We start from the raw sequence: 18806 nt of genomic DNA on the forward strand, positions 1-18806 counted from the left end.
TTTAATCTGAAATTTTGTTTTATAGCTTGTTTAGCCTTCAATTTTACAGCCTTTTAGAAAATATGGACTATACAGTGTCTCTAGGTGACTCCATTGCAATGAGTTAGGAGCAGCAACTTCATTTAAATGTACATCACGTTGCAATCATAAACTAAAACAAGGACGCTCTTTCCAGGATGAGCACTCCTGATCAATTTGAATAGAAATGATTCACCCAGAACTTTGGGAACCAATCGAAGTGGCCAAAATGAATTATTAACACATTACGCCTGAAGAGGTAAATACCATAAGGTCAGTGCTGCTCAAACCAGTTATGAATATTTCAGCACAATCTTCAATTAAAGTAGGGGTTTGGGTTGTGGACTTTTTTTTTAAAGAACAAGTTTTGCTGTTTTACTTTTAACCAGCCAATGTCAACAACACAGTTGTGTTAATATTCTCTACTGCGCTTTGGGCACCCTACTATTTCAGGCTCCTGTGGACAATCATAGCCCTCATCCATGGATGCACTTTTGAGTCAGTTTTGCCTAAGAACTTGTTCTAGATCTGTAAATGAGGGGCCTGATCCAAAGCCCGTTGAAGTTAAGTGTCTTAGTAACCCTTACTCCCTCTGTAAGCTTCCTGGGCAATGTAACCACAAGAATGCTCTGTATTTCAAGAGTATATTTCCTGCTCAGAGGAGCCTGTGTAGGACTGGTTTGGGCGTGACACAGCTGCTTCATTACATGACCACCCCAGCCCTCAAGCAGAGTGGTAACTCCCAGGCACAAATTTATATCTTCTATTTGCCCTTGTGTATCAGGGCCAGTTGCCTCCTGATAAGGCCAGGCCAGTGATCAGCCACCATATGAGGTCTTCTGGAACTTGCTTGCACCTCCAAAAGGCCTTAAAATTTTAAAAGAGCCTTATGTGTCTTATCTGTTGGATTGATTAAATGCCCCTAATTCTGCTTCAGTACCTGCCTGGGTGAGTGAGATGGTTCGTTACATAAAACATTGAGTGCTTTTGCTGTTTAAACGTTGCACCCGTGCTCTAACATGCTGCCTTCTCAGATGACTGTCCAAACAGCTCAGAAAGTGTATGTTATTTATAACACTAGCACATATAATTAAAGGTATGGTGAGTCACTTAGCAATTTCTCACAGGAGACTTAAAAATCACTTGTTTAGAAAACTGATTCATTCCAATCACCGAGCAGGATAAACAGCTCATAGGGAAAATTTTAACTTATTATGATCTTAGTTACCAAATGCACCACTACCATAACACACAAGATTTGAGTACTCTGGATACCTTCCAAAATATCTGTTCCTATACATCTTTCACACAATGGTTCTGAAAAGCTCTTTAAAAAACTGAATTGCCTTCATTGTTTTTCTTATAAGTGCTTAAGAACAGTACAGTGTATATATTAATATTAAGATACCCAGTTCAGAAGTAAATTTCCTTCATTTGCTGAATGATCACTTGAGCTATATGTTTGTCAGTGGTAACAGCTCTATGGCTTGTTTGTTTCTAGGCAGACCTAGATACTTTCGCTGAAAAACAGGAGTACCACAAATGTTTTCGTTGATTTCTTCTAAACCTGTTTGTCTGTCATTTCATTTTTAAATGACTGCTTTGCTCTTCTGATATACCTGGTTATAGACATCTTTCACATACATTCTTCAGCCTCATGGGCAACTGCAACTGAATTAATTATTGCAAAGCGCCGTAACTGAACAGCAATAATGTTCTTTGAGGTGTGTATTACACCAGATTTCCAGATGGCTGAGTTTTTTAATAAACTCAACTTCAACTCATAAATCAGTTTTTTGAACTGACCAGAAATCAGGTTTACAAGTGCAAGTCACATACACACACACACACACACACACACACACAAACACACACACATTTTTTGCTTCTGGGATCACACCAATGTACATCAAACAATAGAAAGTGGAAAATAGTTGCACATATAGTAATTTTAATCCATTCCGTTTTTAAATACCACAATAAATTTAATTTTCACAATAAATTAAATAGCCATATTCATTTTACAAAATAGAATTACTTAGTGTGAAACCAGTATTTACAAACAATATACACTATATACATGATGTTTCTCTTTGTTGACACACAAGCATAGAAGAAAAAATTATTTGATTTTTTTTGACACATGATTGACATGCTACAAGTGACACTATGGTCCATACAATAAAACAATAGTGCAAACTCACCACAGGAACTTTGAACCAATGTTGTTTGTACGAGATAGGATATTCTTTTCAAATAATAAGAAAATAGTATTACCCAGTTTCACTGTAATGATTCAGCATTGTATTTAAAGTGTCAGTATTCCTTTAGCAATGTGCATACTTAATATAGTCTGAATGTTAAACTTTTCAAGACAGCCTCACAGCTACACAGAATTCCAAGATGAATTTGCATGTTCTAAACTAACATCCTGTCTGGGTCTATAAATGTGTCACATAATAAATTTTATTGAGCAAGAGGAACACTGACCCTTTTGCACAGTATCTGAATGTATTCCCCTAAATACTACCTTGTCCTTTATTTGTATAGCTTAAAATGATGCAACTATGTAGAGAGTAAATTTATGTTAGTTACTATTCTGTAGAAAAATTGATCCCACCTTATATTTGGTCACACACTGCATATGTACAAGTATGCATGAAAAAAAGTTAGTTTGATAGTTGTCTGTCTATGAAAAGTGCATATTTTTATTCTAGAAGAGACATTGTTGCATGTCTCCAGATGCAACACATAGTGTTGTGTGAAATTTAGTTTAGGGCCAGTTAAATGTCCTCCCAGTGATCTGGTAAAATTTTTGATTAAAAGGGTGAAAGAACTTGCGCAATTTGGTAATGACAGAGGGATCCACCTCTGGATGAATGCGTCCCTTGCTACCCGCCAGGCACTTGTTAAAGACAATGTTAAATCGCAAGCAGTAAAACCCTCTGGTGGCATTGAAGTATAAATTGTACTGACTTATCCTTGGAGGAAGATTTAGGAACTTTTCTACCAGCTGGAGTTCTGGCAGTGGTTCTGTAATGAGCCGATCTCCATCTACAATATGAAACTGCTCGATTGGAAAGTATTTTAACCATCTCTCCAGATGTTTTGTGTAGATGCTGGTTCTCACTGCCTTATACTTAGTGTTCACTTCGCAGGTATTAGGATCAATAGCCAGCTGCTCAAATTTGTAGTAGGTTTTATTCTTTCTTTCCTTCCCCTCCAACACCTGAGTGTAATCAGAAATAGCTCTTGTTGTGGGTTCCCTGACAATGATCAGTAATTTGATGGATGAGTTCATTTTATAAATCCTTTCAGGTACCTCCTCTGTGATGAAATACGCAGGGCTTTTCTCAATTGTTATTTGATGAGGGTAAGAAAAAGGCATTTTTTTCCTGTACCATTCAATACCCTTGGCATAGTTCTCATCATTATCAAAGAAGTGAATTTCTTGAGAAGCTTTGACCACTGCAGGATGGAGGTTCAGCATCTCAAGCAGTGCGCGGGTGCCTCCTTTCCTCACCCCAATTATAATGGCCTTAGGGAGCTGCTGAACCAAATTGTGAAGTCGGATTTGCTCTTTAGTGGCATTGCCCTTACGGAACTCATGTAGCAGCCCACGCTTGAACTGCAGAGCTCGGAGTGGGATCTCATCTTGGCCATGGGGTCCAAATCGACCATCAATGGGACAAACGGGCTGCAGCCTGAAACCAACGAAACAGATAAGAATTTGTCCTTTTGTGAACCACAATGAACGTATGTTTGCAAATTTTGTTTTAATTCACCCTTTATTAAATGGGGCAGACAATCTGTGACATTTTTAGTATCCTTTCAAATTCCTATTCATCAAGCTCTTAATTGACAGCAGTATGTTCACAGCATGAGGGGAAAAAAAGTGGCATGGCTTATATTAATGCCTTCCTTACAATGAGATATTTGGCAGATCTGGGCAATGTGCTTTAGGTAGAAAATCCTGAAATAAACAAACCGATTCCAGAATCCTGATGTGTAGTACTATTTTTGGAAGCAATATCTTGTTATTCCAGCCTCCAGAAGGGAGTGCGCTTTAATGTGATTTCTTCCCAAACTTGACTCCTTCTGTCCTGTTCCCTCCAGCCTGTTCGTGTATCAGTCTTGTCTCTTTCCCATACCTGGATCCTTACCTATCCAATTTCAGTCTCCATTCCTCAGGCTTCTCATCTTAGTTTTTGCCTTTGAGCTCTCTGTTCAAGTCCCAATATCTCTCTCCCACTCCAAGTCTCACCCCCTCCACATGCTCAGTCCTCAGTTAGTCCCAGTTACCCTTGTCTGTCTCTCTCTCCTCCTCTCCCCTCCCTCACAACTGGATCCCAGTACCAGTCTCCCTCTCTGGTCTTCTCATTAATCTCAGTCTCCCTCACGCTCCCTCCCCAGATCCTTGTCCCCGTCTTCCTACTCCCTGATCCTTGTTCCAGACTCTTTGTCCAGCCAGACCCAGTTTTCCCCCACACTGACAGTTTTCCTTATCGGATTTCAGTATTGCCCTCTCCCAACCACCTGGCTCCCAGTCTCCCTCCATTTCCCTCACTAGCTTCCAGTCCCAGCCTCCTTGGGACTGTCCTATGCTCTCCTTTACCCCACAAAGCTCTCAGTACCAGCTTCCTTGTCCACTCAGCCCCAGTCCAAGTTTATCTTCCTCCTCTGTACAGGGGATTTTAATAACCAGTCAGGTGTCCAACCCAGTGCCAATTATTGGGATGGGCTGTCAATTATTCTGCTTGCTGCTTTTAGCCATTTTCAGGTCTTTGCAGGAATTTAGCATAACCAGGCAAACCGGGAGAGGAAGGGGATCAGACAGTGAACATGTGAAGTGGACTTGGCTCTGCATTCTCTCTCTGAATATGCAGGGTGAATGTCTGAAAAACAGGGAGTCTGGATATATTTTAGAATTGTCAGTATGGGGAAATTTAGCTATCAGACTAAGAACTTAAAACTGCTTGCTTAACAATATATATATTTAAGTGACATGTCTCTGTAACTCTTGCTTTTGCCTAGTGATTGATTTGTTTGGTCAACTATAGAGTATTCTTTTGATTGATGTGTCTCTGTAACTTTTGGGATATAATATATTTTCCCCTAATCTCATTCTTAGAAATGTCTAAACTGTTTTGACTGAAAGTTTTAAAAACTATTCACAGAATCATAGATTTTTTTAAGGCCAGAAGGAACCACTAGATTGTCTGTAGGCCCACCACACCACCCAGCACCCACACACTAATCCCAACAGAAAGGAGACCAAAGAAAATAAGACCCACTGAAGACTAGACCGTTATGTGCCATAAACAGAGAATAGGAGGTACCAAGGTGTGCCAGTGCTCAAGGCCCCTGCAATATCCAGATCATCCGGTCAAGTGACCTGCACCCACACGTTGCAGAAGAAGGTTAAAACCTCCCAAGATCACTGCCAATCTGACCTGGGGGGAAATTCCTTCCCAACCGCATATAGTACGATCAGCTAGACCCTGAGGATGTGAGCAAGAACCAGGCAGCCAAGCACCTGAGAGAGAGAGAATGCTTAGTGCCACCTCAGCACCCTGGCCTATCCTGCCCAGTGTCCCATCTCCAATCATGGCTATCCCTGATGCTTCACAGCAAGGAGATAAAAAAACCTCCCAGAGTATGTTGGAGGGAGAAAATCCCTTCCTTTCCCTTGCCAGTAGCTAGCTGAAAGCCTGAAGCATGAGCTTTAGAAAGGTAAGACAAACTAGAAGTGCTGAGCCCTACCTCCAACCATCACAAGCAATCCTGTCACACAACTAATCTAATAAATTTGCCTATCCTCTCTTAAAACTAATTAAGATGTTTGCCCCGTAACTCCTATTGGGAGACTGTTCCAGAATCTCACCCCTTATGGTTAGAAACCTTCTAATTTCCAGCTTAAATTTTTTCATGGCCATTTGTTCTTGTGACAATGTTGTCCTTTAGTGTAAATAGCTCTTCACCTTCCCTGGTATTTACCACCCTACTGTATTGAGAGAGAGCAATCATATCCCTTTCTTTTTATGAGACTAAACAAGCAAAGATCTTCCAGACTCCTCTGACAAGAGAGACCTTACATTCCCCTGATCATCTTAGTAGCTCTTCTCTGCACCTGTTCCAGTTTAAATTATTTTTTCTTGAACAAGGGTGACCAGAATTCTACACAATATTACAAATGAGAGCCTACCAATGCCTTGGACAATGGTATTATTACTTCACTACCTCTAGTGGAAATGCATTGCCTAATACATCCTAGGATTGCGTTTGCCTTTTTCACAGCTGCATCACACTAATGGCTCATAGTCATTTTGTGATTGACCCTCGTGCCCAGGTCTCCCTCCCCTGTCGCTTTCAACTAACGAGTCTTCTGCTTGTAGCAGAAATTCCTATTATTATACCATAAATGCATGACCTTGCACTTTGTACTATTTAATTTCATCCCATTTCTATCACTCAGGTCTTCGAGATCATTCATATCTTCCTGTATAATATTCCTATCTTCTTTTGTATTGACAATGCCCCAACTTCGTATCATTAGCAAATTCTATTAGCATACTCCTACTTTTTGTGCCAAGGTCATTAATAAAAATATTGAATAAGATTGGTCCCAAAACCAGTCCTTGAGGAAAACTAGCAACCTCTCTTCAGTTTGATAATTTACCTTTCAGCACAACCCATTGCCTTCTCCTCTTTAAACAATTCCCGAGTTAGACACCGGGCATGGAAAGTTTCAGCCCAGATGATTAAAGTTTGGGAAAGTTATTAGTAACTGAAAACAAGGTCATATAATAGTAAGTCTCAGACTTCCTTAATAATAGGTGGTACTACCAGCCCTGCCTATAATATTAAGCCCTTAAACCAAGATCCTCAAAGGTATTTAAGTGCTTAATTCCCACTGATTTTAGTCAGTTAGGTTTTAGGTGACTAAATACCTTTGATGATCTGGGCCCTATTGACTAAGGCTCCAACACAAGCCTATTGAAGTCAATGGGAGTTCTTCTACTACTGACTTTAATGGGTTTTGGATTGGGTCCTAAGACAGCTGTAGAAAGGCTCTTTCAGTCAGCCCATCTCTCACTCTCTCTCAATGGGTACAAATAGAGCATTGTTCTAGCTGTGTTGGATATTAGCGAGACAAAGTGGGTGAGTTAATATCTTGTATTGAAGTTGGTCCAATAAAAGATATTGCCTCACCCATCTTGTCTCTTGAGTACAAACAGAAGTGTTTTAATGGCAGAGTGATATTTTTCACACAGTTTAATGAAAGAAGAAGATGATCAACCTCACTGTCATTAGCAATATTATATATGGAACCCATGGAATTCACTGCCACGGGAGGTCAATGAGTTAGATATTGTGGCTGGATAATTTTATGACCATCAATAACATTTGTAGCTATACGAGTTCAGATAATGATATAATGTTAATTAAATTTCATGCCTCAGGGACGAGATGAACTCCTGCAGGAGTCAAGAAGGAATTTTTACCCCATTTACAGAATCACATAATTGGATAGCTACAGTTTTAATCTCCTTTGAAGCATCAAGCACTGCTGGAGGCAAGATACCAGGTTAGGGGTCTGATCCTGAGTCCCCCTGAAAGTACTGAGTGTCTTCCTCAAAAGTGGGACTCAAGTGAATGGAAGAGGAAGGGACCTAATGACCTTGGAAGGGATCAACACCACAAAGGAACGAGGCCCAGGTTGGCCAATAGTCTAACTTGATATTGTTGTTCCTATGTAGCTTTATATGCAGTAGCTATTTTGAATAGACACATGTCACAGTTTTGCACTTAGGCCATATTTTCCCAGGGGATGGGTGACCAGCGTCATTGGCACAACCCCAAACTCTTCAGACCTAGGTCTCCCTCACAGGGAACCCCAAACTTGGTTTCAGTCATGCTTCCAAAGCAGCGTATATCAAGGCACTCCTAGGTCTTTCTAAGGTCTCAAAGACATAATCAGCTGTTAATGAAAGGTCTGTTACATCCCCAATAGTTTATCAAGAGTGTGCCTGGTCAAGAGTGCCAAATACTCTCTAATTTCTTCTCTATGGATTTTCCACTGCTCTCAAGGAAATCACTTGCAGACACAGCCTGCTTGTTTGGTGCATTCAGCTCCAGAAAATCATGGTTAATAAATATAGTTAACATTCTCAAACCCTGCAGCAGTCTTTCAAGTCCAACTTGATGAGCTACTCTGCAGGCTCATACATAATTTTAACTACCACCGTAGCACATTAATTGCTTGTCCATAAATTTAGAAAAGAAGATACATAAATACATCATAACTGTTTTGCTGAGACTAGAGGTCAACACACAGATGCACACAGACAAAAATGAGCTACTGTAATGACATTTGTACTCTATGCTGCTTTATTGCTTCTCTGAAAACAAGTTCTAATGCACATGGAATACAAATGGACAGACAGAAATACTCTGACTTGGACAAGCAGCAACTCTCTCCTTTTTCCCTCTCCTTCCCCACAAAGAGGAGGAAGAAATAACGAAAATCAATATTAAAGTGGATAGTCTTTGTATACATCAGTAGGGGGAGAAAAGTGGAGATCTGTACATCTTAAGAAAAAGAGGAGAAAAAAATCAATGTATAATTAATAAATTCAGATATATTATATATTATACATATCATATATAAATTATATAATATAATATTATATAATAATATAATGATTATATAATATATAAATGATAATATACATTATAATTAAGACTATGACTTATGCTTGGTTGTTTAATTACTTACCTATCCAAGCTCCCAACTCTGGCAACTAGATATAGGAGACTTCCAATAGCAAGGCTGCCTAGCACGAAGAGCTTCTGTCTCAGCAACGCCTGCTGTTTGAATAGCATGGCCCTCCATCAATCTTCAGGACTTCTTCAGTCTGCAGGGACCAGAACACATACACCACTCATCCGCAAGCGGCAATATACAGGCTAATGTTTATTAACAGGTAGTCAATCAATTCTTACAAGTGATTAAGTCTCACTTGCAAAAATCTTTTCAAACTGCATTGGTATTAGATAAAAAACTTGTTTATTTTGCTCTTTTGCAGTCACTCATAATAAAACGAAGCAATGTATCTAGGAAGTGAAATTTACTATTTCAGTCAATTTAACTATGTCCATCATTACTAAGGGAGGCGGTGGTCAGTGGCTAGAACCTGGGGATTGGGAAGTAGGATGCCTGCATTCTCACCCCAGCGCTTGACCTAGGTAAGTCACTTCATCTCCCTCTGTCTCGTGTTTTCTCTTCCCACCTTTTGACTTTCTCATCTGTTTAAATGGTAAACCCTTTGGGGCACAGACTGTCTCTCATTAAGTGTTTGTACATAGCCTAATACAATGGGCACCTGATCCTGATTAAAGCCTCTACTGCAGTGGTTTCCAACCTTTTTGGCTTGAGGGCCACAAATATCATTTTTACAGCCCTGAAGGGCACCAGTCTATCAACTCATAAAAACTGTATTGATATATACACCATTAAGGACTGCAAATCACTACATATTTAAAATAAACATTATAATGCTACTGTGCTCATGTTTACATTCACTGTTTTACACCTACAAATTACTCACAGTATGTCACACTCTGACAGACAAAGCACGAGTGTAGATGAGTGACTGTCACTACACACTGAAGCACATGGCCTGGCAGCTAAGTCACGGTGGGTGACCTGCTAAGTGCAGGCCAAACTGGAAGGCACTGATTTTTAGAGTCTTGCCCCTCCTCAAGCATGGTGGGTCCTGGCTGCTCCACCAGCAGCTTCCTCTGCCACCAGTGCGGCCAGACGGAAGTAGTTCAGCAAAGAGGCTGCTTCCTCACTGATCTCCCGTCCCCCTGGCTGCAGCAGGGAAACTGCACGCATCCAGTAGCCCCGTGTGCTTCACCTGGGTCCCTTCTGCAGCCAGGGGGATAGGAGATCAGTGCTCCCCTCCCAGGGACCTCAGTGCCTATGAACCCAGGCAGAGTGCTTTGCCGTGTTCCCTGCTATAGCCAGGCAAGGGGAGCACTGATCTCCCGTCCTGTTGGCTGTAGCAAGGAGCCTGCGCCGGTCTTCTAGCCCTGCAGCAACGCACTCCGCCTGGGTCCTTAGGTGGCAACAGGAGGGGAGTTGTTGGCCACTTTGAAAGACCTCGTGGGCCACTTTTGGCCCCCAGGCCACAGATTGGGAACCACTGCTCTACTGCTACCTCACAAGGTCCCTTCCAGCCCTACGATTCTATCTACACAGCTTGTAGCAACAAGCCTCCCAGCCTGTACTGGCAGACTTGGGGCAGCCGGGCTTGCAGTACCACTCTAAAAATAGCGATATAGACAGAGCTTTGAAGTTTTGACTCAGGCTGGAGCTCTGGCTCTGAAGACTAGGGAAGGGGGTAGGCTTCAGGGTCCAACCTCCAGACAGCTACATTTTCAAAGTGCAGTCTATACATCTATATCTGGAATACTGGAGTGGGCCCCACTGCCCTGGGAGGTTTGCTGACGTGTGCTGTGTAGACATATCTTAAGGTGCTTCTGTAATGCTAATAACAATAATAATATCTGGGAAAGTTATAAGGGCAAGTCATAGCTCCAAGCCTTAGTTTAGCCTGTATTACTGAATTCTCTCTCATTTATAAGACAGTAGCCCCACAATAATAGTCCCAAGATCGAGGATGCATACTGTTAGGCATGGCACAAACACAGAGTAAGAGAGAGTCCCTGCCCTGAAGAATTTACAATCTAAAATAGACAGTCAAAGGAAGTATTATTGTCCTCTCGGGAAAAAAAAGAGATGGGGAACAACAGTACAGAGAAATTCACTGATTTGCCCAAGGTCACAGAAGAAATGTATAGCACAGCTGGGAACTGAGCCTCTGCCTACTATCTTAACCACAAAACCATCTTTTTTCTTGCCTCTGCTTTTTTTTTTTTTTTTTTTTTAACTGTTTTTCCTAGCCTTGCAAAGCTAAACACAAAAATGCTCACAAAATAAAGACTTTTAGCTGTTCAGCAGTGCAGACAATCCATAATTGGAGTTTAATATCAATAATCTGAACAATTTAGAAGCAAGGGAAAATATGAAGATATTAAATCTCATGTAGATACATTACTACTAATTACTATTTTAATTAAATTCCTTTAACTAAGACAAGGGGAAGGGGCAAGAAATGCTGATGATAATGAGAACAAATTTCCATAGGTTTACAGTTTTAAATCCTTCACTGCTGCTTTCTGTAGATAAAAGTAAGGTTTCAGTACTATAATAATTGGTTCTGAATTTCAGCTCTCAAGAAACATACACAATCCTCTCCATGAGAATAAAACACAGTCCAAATGTCCTCCTTTGTCTAGCCACTTGGATCCTAATGAATTAGTCATGTTAAATCATATCTGCAGGCTTTTATGTGATTATGGAGATCTGCAGGACACAGTGAAATTACACATTATTTGGCTCCTGATAAGAGTCCCCTCAATAATAGTTTTCCTTGACATACTATATATATATATATAAACACACTATATATGTACAATATATATGTACAAGTTTTGTGCATGTGTGCAAGAGAAAGAGAGTTATAGAGGAAAAAATTGCATCCATTACCAACCAGGATGAAATGTAATGGCAGCTCACATATTTACATTTGACACATACCCTCATTCCTCTGCCACACCATTTATGAATTGCTCATAATGTTTGCAAACAAATTCATTTGGGGTGAATTTTTTCTGCTTGGCTTCAGCTCAGAGGTGATTTCTTTTTAAAGTTTCATGAAAATTTGTCCAGCCAGTTTTGAGTTTTGCATGTATTAAAACAAAAATCCCACTTTCCCCATATATTTCTATCAGAAATATTGTGCATGCCTATCTAAAGAGCAGAACTGATTTTGCTCATACTTGATTTTCTTTTGCAGATCTCCCTGAGACCAAAGGAACCAGCCAAATTGGAAGGAAATTGGTTCAGTAATTTTGAAATTAAGAGCTGACTTTTTTGCACAAGTGAGAAACAGTTTTGTCTTCTATGTTTCTTTGCTCAATCTGCATTTTAGAAATTTGCAGGAGGAGGAGAGAACACAAGCACAACAGTCTTTGCTGTTTTGTTTTTCTGCTCAGTGTACTGTAGCTTTGAATGTTGGAAGCACTGTGGAGCAATCAGGCATAATATACATTTTCAAGAACATTGAAGGCCAAATTAATTCCTGCTGTAACTCCTATGATGTAGTAGAGTTAGAGCAGGGAACATTTGCCCCTTAACACCCTAAAACTCCACTTCTAACATGGCTGGAAATGCTAACTCACATGACACCATCAGAAACCCAATTTGTTTTTAAAAATAATTTCAAAGTTATTACCCTCCTCAAGCTTGTGAATTGTTGTATAAGCTTTGTCTGCCTTTTGCTTCACAAATTTGTTTGAACAGGAACCATGTCTTTATTGATTTGTTTTTTTAATAGTGTGAAGAACATTGTTCATATGAAACAAAGAATGAATAATAATTAATTCATAAACCTTGTCTTGTAAGTACATCAGGAAGCCTTGGCTAATGGAGGGAGTGGAAACGCTAACAGTCCTTTAAAGGTCATGTGGCTCAGAAAGATAGACCTAGTAGCCCACATAGTCTTCAGTTCTAGTCCCCCTCTGCTAGTGACTAGTTCAGCAGTATGTTAGCACTTTCTGAGCCTGATACAAAGCCTATTGAATCTGGTTTGAATTCAAAGAGTTTTGGATTAGGCCTCTATAATCCTCTCTGCAAAATTTAAAGTTACAGCTGAAAAATGTACTGTGAAGTGGTTAAATCAATATTACTGCCATGATTTTTACTATGGACACGGTTTAGAGAAGTAATTTCTTAACATCTGTAATGACTGCATCTTGGAATAATAACTAGTTCTGAAGCATGTAAGAGTAAAAGTTATTGGTATGTAGTTCCTATGCAGCAGAGGAATGGGTTCAAGAAATAGGTTTGTTAAATCACTAAATAATAGTAACTGAAATATAACTAAGGTAAAAATCCTTTAGACAGGAATGCTACAGAAACCTAATATAGCAACACCTTTGAAAGAGGAGAGATTAAAATCCTCAGATTCCATGGAAGCTGCATATCCATTACCATAATTGTCTCAAAAAGCCTCAACTAAAAAGAAAAACAGCAAGGTCAGAAAAAAGCTGTGACAAACAAATATCTTTCAGAATTTGTTACTGGAACCCAAGTGAAGAAGAAGAGAGAAGCATAAATTATGACAACTAAAATGTATGTTAGCAAGACTTAGCAGGGTGTTGATGAGTAATCAGCCAAAGTCATAAAAACAACAAAGAATAAATGGGTTAAATATACCAGAAGCAGGAAACCTGGAAGAAAAGTGGTGGTTCCACCAGGAAGTAAAGGAAACAAATAAGAATGTTGTTGAGAAGTTAAATGATTTTTCTATATCAGAGGATGTTGGGAAATACCATTGTGCTCCATGTTCTCCATGTGCACATCCACCTGCCGGAGCACTCTCCCTCTGTGACCATGAAATTCCATGACAGCTACATTACGCTAAAAGAATGAAACTGTTAACGACTAAGGGAGACATATGAATGCAGCAGACAGAATTATCCCAGCAACTGGACCAGGAGCGGGGAACTTCCTATCACAAGAGAGAACCTCACCAATTTCAGAACTAAATAAAAATCCCATTTCTGCAGCTTAGCCTTCCTCAATAATTTGGAGGAAGTTAAAATCCAAGTAAACTATGCCTACCTATTGGTAGAACTCTACCAAATTCAGTCCATTTTGGTCAATTTCATAGCCACAGGATTTTAAAAATCATAAAGGTCACGGTTTCAGATACTTAAATCTGAAACTTTATGGTGTTGCAATCGTGGGGGTCCCAATCCAACAGGGAGTCATGGGAGGAGGGGGGGGCGGGGTTTGTCATAAGGCTATTGTAGGTGGCCGGAAAGCAGTAGCTGCTGACCAGGTGCCCAGCTCTAATGGCAGTGTCGCTGGCAGCAGCAACACAGAAATGAGGGTCACATGGTATGGGGTGGGGGGTGTCATTACTTTGTGGGGGGCAGGGCCGACCTCACAGGCAGGTGAGTGCATGACCGCCCAGGGCCCCATGCTGTGGGGGAGGTGCTGTGCTTGGCCCTCTTCCCTCCCCCCCACCAGCCAACCCAATGCTCCTTTAACATTCAAGCACTAAGACTGAAGCCAAGGAGGGGCAAGGCTGGGGGTGCCCCAGCTGGGGGGCTCCTACCATACACAGGGCTCCAGCTACTAGTCCTGGCTGGGAAGGGATGGGACTTCCTCTTCTCCTGCACTGGCCCCTCCCGGGGCCAGGTCAAATCCACCTCGGGGAACCTCCCCCAGCTGCAGGAAGCTCTCTCCCAACCCCTCTTCCTTCCTCCATGAGAGTTAGAGCCCAGTGCACTGGAGGAGCCCTCGGCTGTGGCATCCCCACCCTTGCCCTTCTCTTACAATAGCTAGACGTATGGGTGGAGACCATATTTCACAGGGGAGACCAGATTTCACAGGGGAGATCAGATTTCACAGTCCATGATGCATTTTTCATGGCTGTGAATGGCCTCTTGGGAATGGAAGAGAGAAATTTTGTTTTTATTATTTAAAATCTTGTGAGGTCTCAGATACTGTGTTGATGACACAATGTAAGGCCTAGATAAAGCATAGCTCCAGAATTTGTGCCAGAGGCATGTTTCAACAACACGAAATTGTGCTACTGTCCAAGCCCTTACCCTTCAGTATAATATGATTACATATATTCATATAGGCTTTAATTCTATTATAGACTTACACGTATATTTAGATAGACACGTAGAGAGATGGATTTCATCACAATGAAATAAGCAAAGGCACTCACTGGATTTTGATGAAACAGTCATGACACATAAAGAGTGGTATAAAAGTTTCAAAATGTGAAATGAAAAAACATTAACATTTTTCACAATGAAATCATGATCATTATATAGAGAATTATTACTATTATTGTTAAAGAAGATTTCTTTGTATTGAATTTATAAATTAGCAGATTTTGTGCACACCAGCAGGGGTCATCTGTTGACCAATAAATATCTGCCTACATATATTACAGAGACAAGGTGAGTGAGGTAATATCCTGGGACCAACATGGCTACCATAACAATACATGAATACATTTCAGACAGATCTTTGAATCTAGTGGTAGTTTAAAATACGGTTAATAAGAAATGGAACAAAGTCCTTAGTACCTTTCTCTCTCCTTTCACTTTCTATGTTCTTTTAATGATAAAGACAAACAACGTCCCTCGTTGTTCACTATGAATAAAATTCATACACCTCAAGTAGATTGGTTTAGTGGGAGGAGCTACATGTGGCTGGAAAGGAAAAGAATCCACTCCCCCAAACTGTGTGCATGCTGTGGAACAGTTTTAGATCCTCTTCATGGCCTGGGCTGGAATAGTGTCTGCAACCCCACCTGTATGAGGGTCTGTGGTCCATGGATGCACATAATAGCAGACACACTAGCTATGTCCCTGCCCCTCCCTCAGCCCACCTTCAACCTCCACTTTGTGCTGATTGGCTGGTAAGCAGATCTAGCACAGAGCCAAACTCAGCAGCAAGTGTAGTCTTCAACTTTCACCCATACCACAGCTGCCTTGTCTGAGCAATTAAACTACAGCAACACTACTGCAGCCGGTGGATTGCATTAACAGAGAACAACTATACACATGATAAAAACAACGAGAGTTCTGTGGCACTTTAAAGACTAACAAATTTAATTTCAGCAGGCATAAGCTTTCGTGAGCCTCAGCTCACTTTCTCAGATGCAGTAGGTAGAAATGATACAGTAAATGGGTAACTATAATGCCTCCTATATGGCCATAATGATCCATTCCTTTGTGACCTGCATTACTGCAATATATACCTAGTGATAAGCACACAGACCTTTACAGAGCTCTGTTAGTCCAGAATACAGAAGATGGTACCCTCACCAACCCCAGCTATCAAGAGACATCGCCTTGTGCTGCTCCTCAGATCAAGTTAAAAATCTCAGTCCCTAATCTTCAAGACAGTCAATAGCATGGACGTGATATACCTTGAATTTAGCAAAGTTTTTGATACAGTCTCCCACTGTATTCTTATCAGCAAGTTAAAGTATATGTTAGATGAATGGTCTATAAATGGACAGACAACTGGCTAGATCATTGGGCTCGAAAGGTAGTGACCAATGGCTCCATGTCTAGCTGGCAGCCAGACACAAGCGGAGTGCCCAAGGGGTCGGTCCTGGGTCTGGTTTTGTTCAACATCTTCATTAATAATCTGGAAGACGGGGTAGATGCACCCTCATCAAGTTTGCAGATGACACTAAGCTAGGGGGAGTAGTAGATACCCTGGAAGGTAGGGATAGGATATAGAGGGACCTAGACAAATTGGAGGATTGGGCCAAAAAAAATCTGATGAGGTTCAACAAGGACAAGCGTAGAGTCCTCTACTTAGGACGGAAGAATCCCATGCACAGCTACAGAATTGGGACTGATGAGCTAGGCAGCAGTTCTGCAGAAAAGGACCTGGAGGTTACAGTGGATAAGAAGCTGGATATGAGTCAGCAGTGTGCCCTGGTTGCCAAGAAGGCTAATAGCATATTGGGCTGCATTAGTAGAAGCATTGCTAGCAGATCGAGGGAAGTGATTATTCCCCTCTATTCGGCATTGGTGAGGCCACATTTGGAGTATTGTGTCCAGTTTCAGGCCCCCCACTACAAAAAGGATATGGAGAAGCTGGAGAGAGTTCAGCAGAGGGCAACAAAAATGATTAGGGGGCTGGAGCACAAGACTTATGAGGAGAGGCTGAAGGAACTAGGTTTGTTTAGTCTGCAAAAGAGAAGAATGAGGGGGGATTTGATAGCAGCCTTTAACTACCTGAAAGGGGGTTCCAGGGAGGATGGAGCTAGGCTGTTCTCAATGGTAGTAAATGACAGAACAAGGAGCAATGGTCTCAAGTTGCAGTGGGGGAGGTCTAGGTTGGATATTAGGAAAATGTTGTTCGCTAGAAGGGTGGTGAAGCACTGGAATGGGTTACCTAGAGAGGTAGTGGAATCTCCATCTTTAGAGGTTTTTAAGCTGCAGCTTGACAAAGCCCTGGCTGGGATGATTTAGCTGAGGTTAGTCCTGCTTTGAGCAGGGGGTTGGACTAGATGACTTTCTGAGGTCCCTTCCAACTCTAATATTCTATTTTTCTATGATTGGCCCAAGTATCTAATGTAGTGCCCTTTCCTCGTGGGATGATGATCTTTCTTGAAAGTTAAGTTCCTCAGGAACTATAAAGCTGTCAATCTCAAAGTGAAAGTCTTTGGAACTCATAACTGGATCAAATTAGAATGACCACTAATTTTACTGTTTTCAGAACAAAATACAGAACTCACGTCTTCCCCTTGGCTTTGCCCAACAATAACCAAAAACAGCAACCAAAAAGAGAAAAGGTAATTCAGGAGCAAATTGAGTTGAAGGCAGAGTAGAAAAGCAACATTGTCGAGGAGAAGAAAAAGGAAACACAACAGGCTTTTCTAGATTTGGTTTTTAAAGTTCAGAAGGTACTTGGGTACTAGGATGATGGGCAGCATTATAAAAATCTATGTGGACAGATGTCTAGGACTATTTTCTGCTATCCTTATTCACTGTCCATAGAGATAAAAAAAAACTGGTATGATAACCTGGCATTGAGGAATGAAGAATCTCCACCCAAGATGGAGGAGAAGCCATTTAAACCCAAGGCTGGGAGGCTTGCAGCCACCACTTCCAAGAGAAAACAAAGGGTAATGGTGGTTGGTGACTCCTTTCTAAGGGGGATGGAGCTATCCAGGTGCCAGCCCGACATGGTATCCCAAGAGGTTGGGGTTGTTTAGTCTGGACAACAGAAGACTGTATGAGAAAGGTTGTTATAAAGAGGAGGGTGATAAATCGTTTTACATAAGCACTGAGGACTGGACAAGAAGTAATAGGATTAAATTGAAGCAAGGGAGATTTAGGTTAGACTTAGGAAAAACTTCCTAATTGTAAGGATAGTTAAGCACTGGAACAAATTACCTGGGGAGGTTGTGGAATCTCCATCAGGAGATTTTTAAGAACAGGTTAGACAAACACCTGTCAATGATGGTCTAGGTCAGTGTTTCTCAGTCTTTTTGATACAAGAGACTGGCTTGCTGTCTTCCTAAACTGTGTCAGGGAAATGGCAGGGACTGGCAAGGAGGCTGCCACAGGCTGGCATCACCAAGAAACACTGATCTACGTAATACTTAGTCCTGCCTCAGTGCAGAGGACTGGACTAGAGAACCTATCATGACCCCTTCCAGTCCTACATTTCTATGATTCTATGTTGATAGTTACTCTATAAATGGTCTCAATAGGGACTACTCTCTGAATTAAATACTACTTAGTGTGATTAAGGGTGTCAGAACATAGCACCTCATTAGCAATTTTTTAAATTAAAAAAATATTTCTCCTCCACTTTGAACAATGTGCATAGATAACTGCGCTAAGATTTTTTTCTGTCAAAGCTGCCTATCCCTGAATAATATTTTCATACTTGAAATAAGACTTATTAGCTGAAATTTAGACGATCTTCTATTAATGAAATCTTCAGAAGAAAACGTAAACTCTCAATCCTCTTTGCTATTATGAAGACGGTGAAGTCCACTTTCTCTAAAAAGTAGAGAGAGCTTGGCATTCACTAGACTTCAAAATATTAAAAGCAGTTAGAAGCATTGATGTAGAAACCTACAGCAAAGAGTCATTCA

The 18806-nt window shown here is 40.9% G+C and overlaps 1 protein-coding gene across 2 annotated transcripts in view; it reads right to left on the bottom strand.

Annotated features, from left to right (window-relative positions):
• Window positions 1-1967: 1967 nt before the first annotated feature.
• HS3ST5 (heparan sulfate-glucosamine 3-sulfotransferase 5) overlaps window positions 1968-18806 on the bottom strand; it is a 201538-nt gene continuing 184699 nt past the window's right edge. For both annotated transcript variants that reach the window (XM_067546774.1, XM_067546775.1), the window contains exons 3-4: window positions 8798-8936; window positions 1968-3722 (exon numbers count right to left, since the gene is read on the bottom strand). In XM_067546774.1, coding sequence (XP_067402875.1) covers window positions 2792-3722; window positions 8798-8904 — 1038 coding nt within the window. In that variant the 5' untranslated portion in view covers window positions 8905-8936 and the 3' untranslated portion in view covers window positions 1968-2791. The remainder of the gene's footprint in view (window positions 3723-8797; window positions 8937-18806) is intronic.

The sequence above is a fragment of the Emydura macquarii genome, unplaced genomic scaffold (assembly GCF_026122565.2).
Source record: "Emydura macquarii macquarii isolate MOO-44397 ecotype Brisbane River unplaced genomic scaffold, CSIRO-AGI_Emac_v2 contig_1146, whole genome shotgun sequence".
Classification (NCBI taxonomy): Eukaryota; Metazoa; Chordata; order Testudines; family Chelidae; genus Emydura; species Emydura macquarii.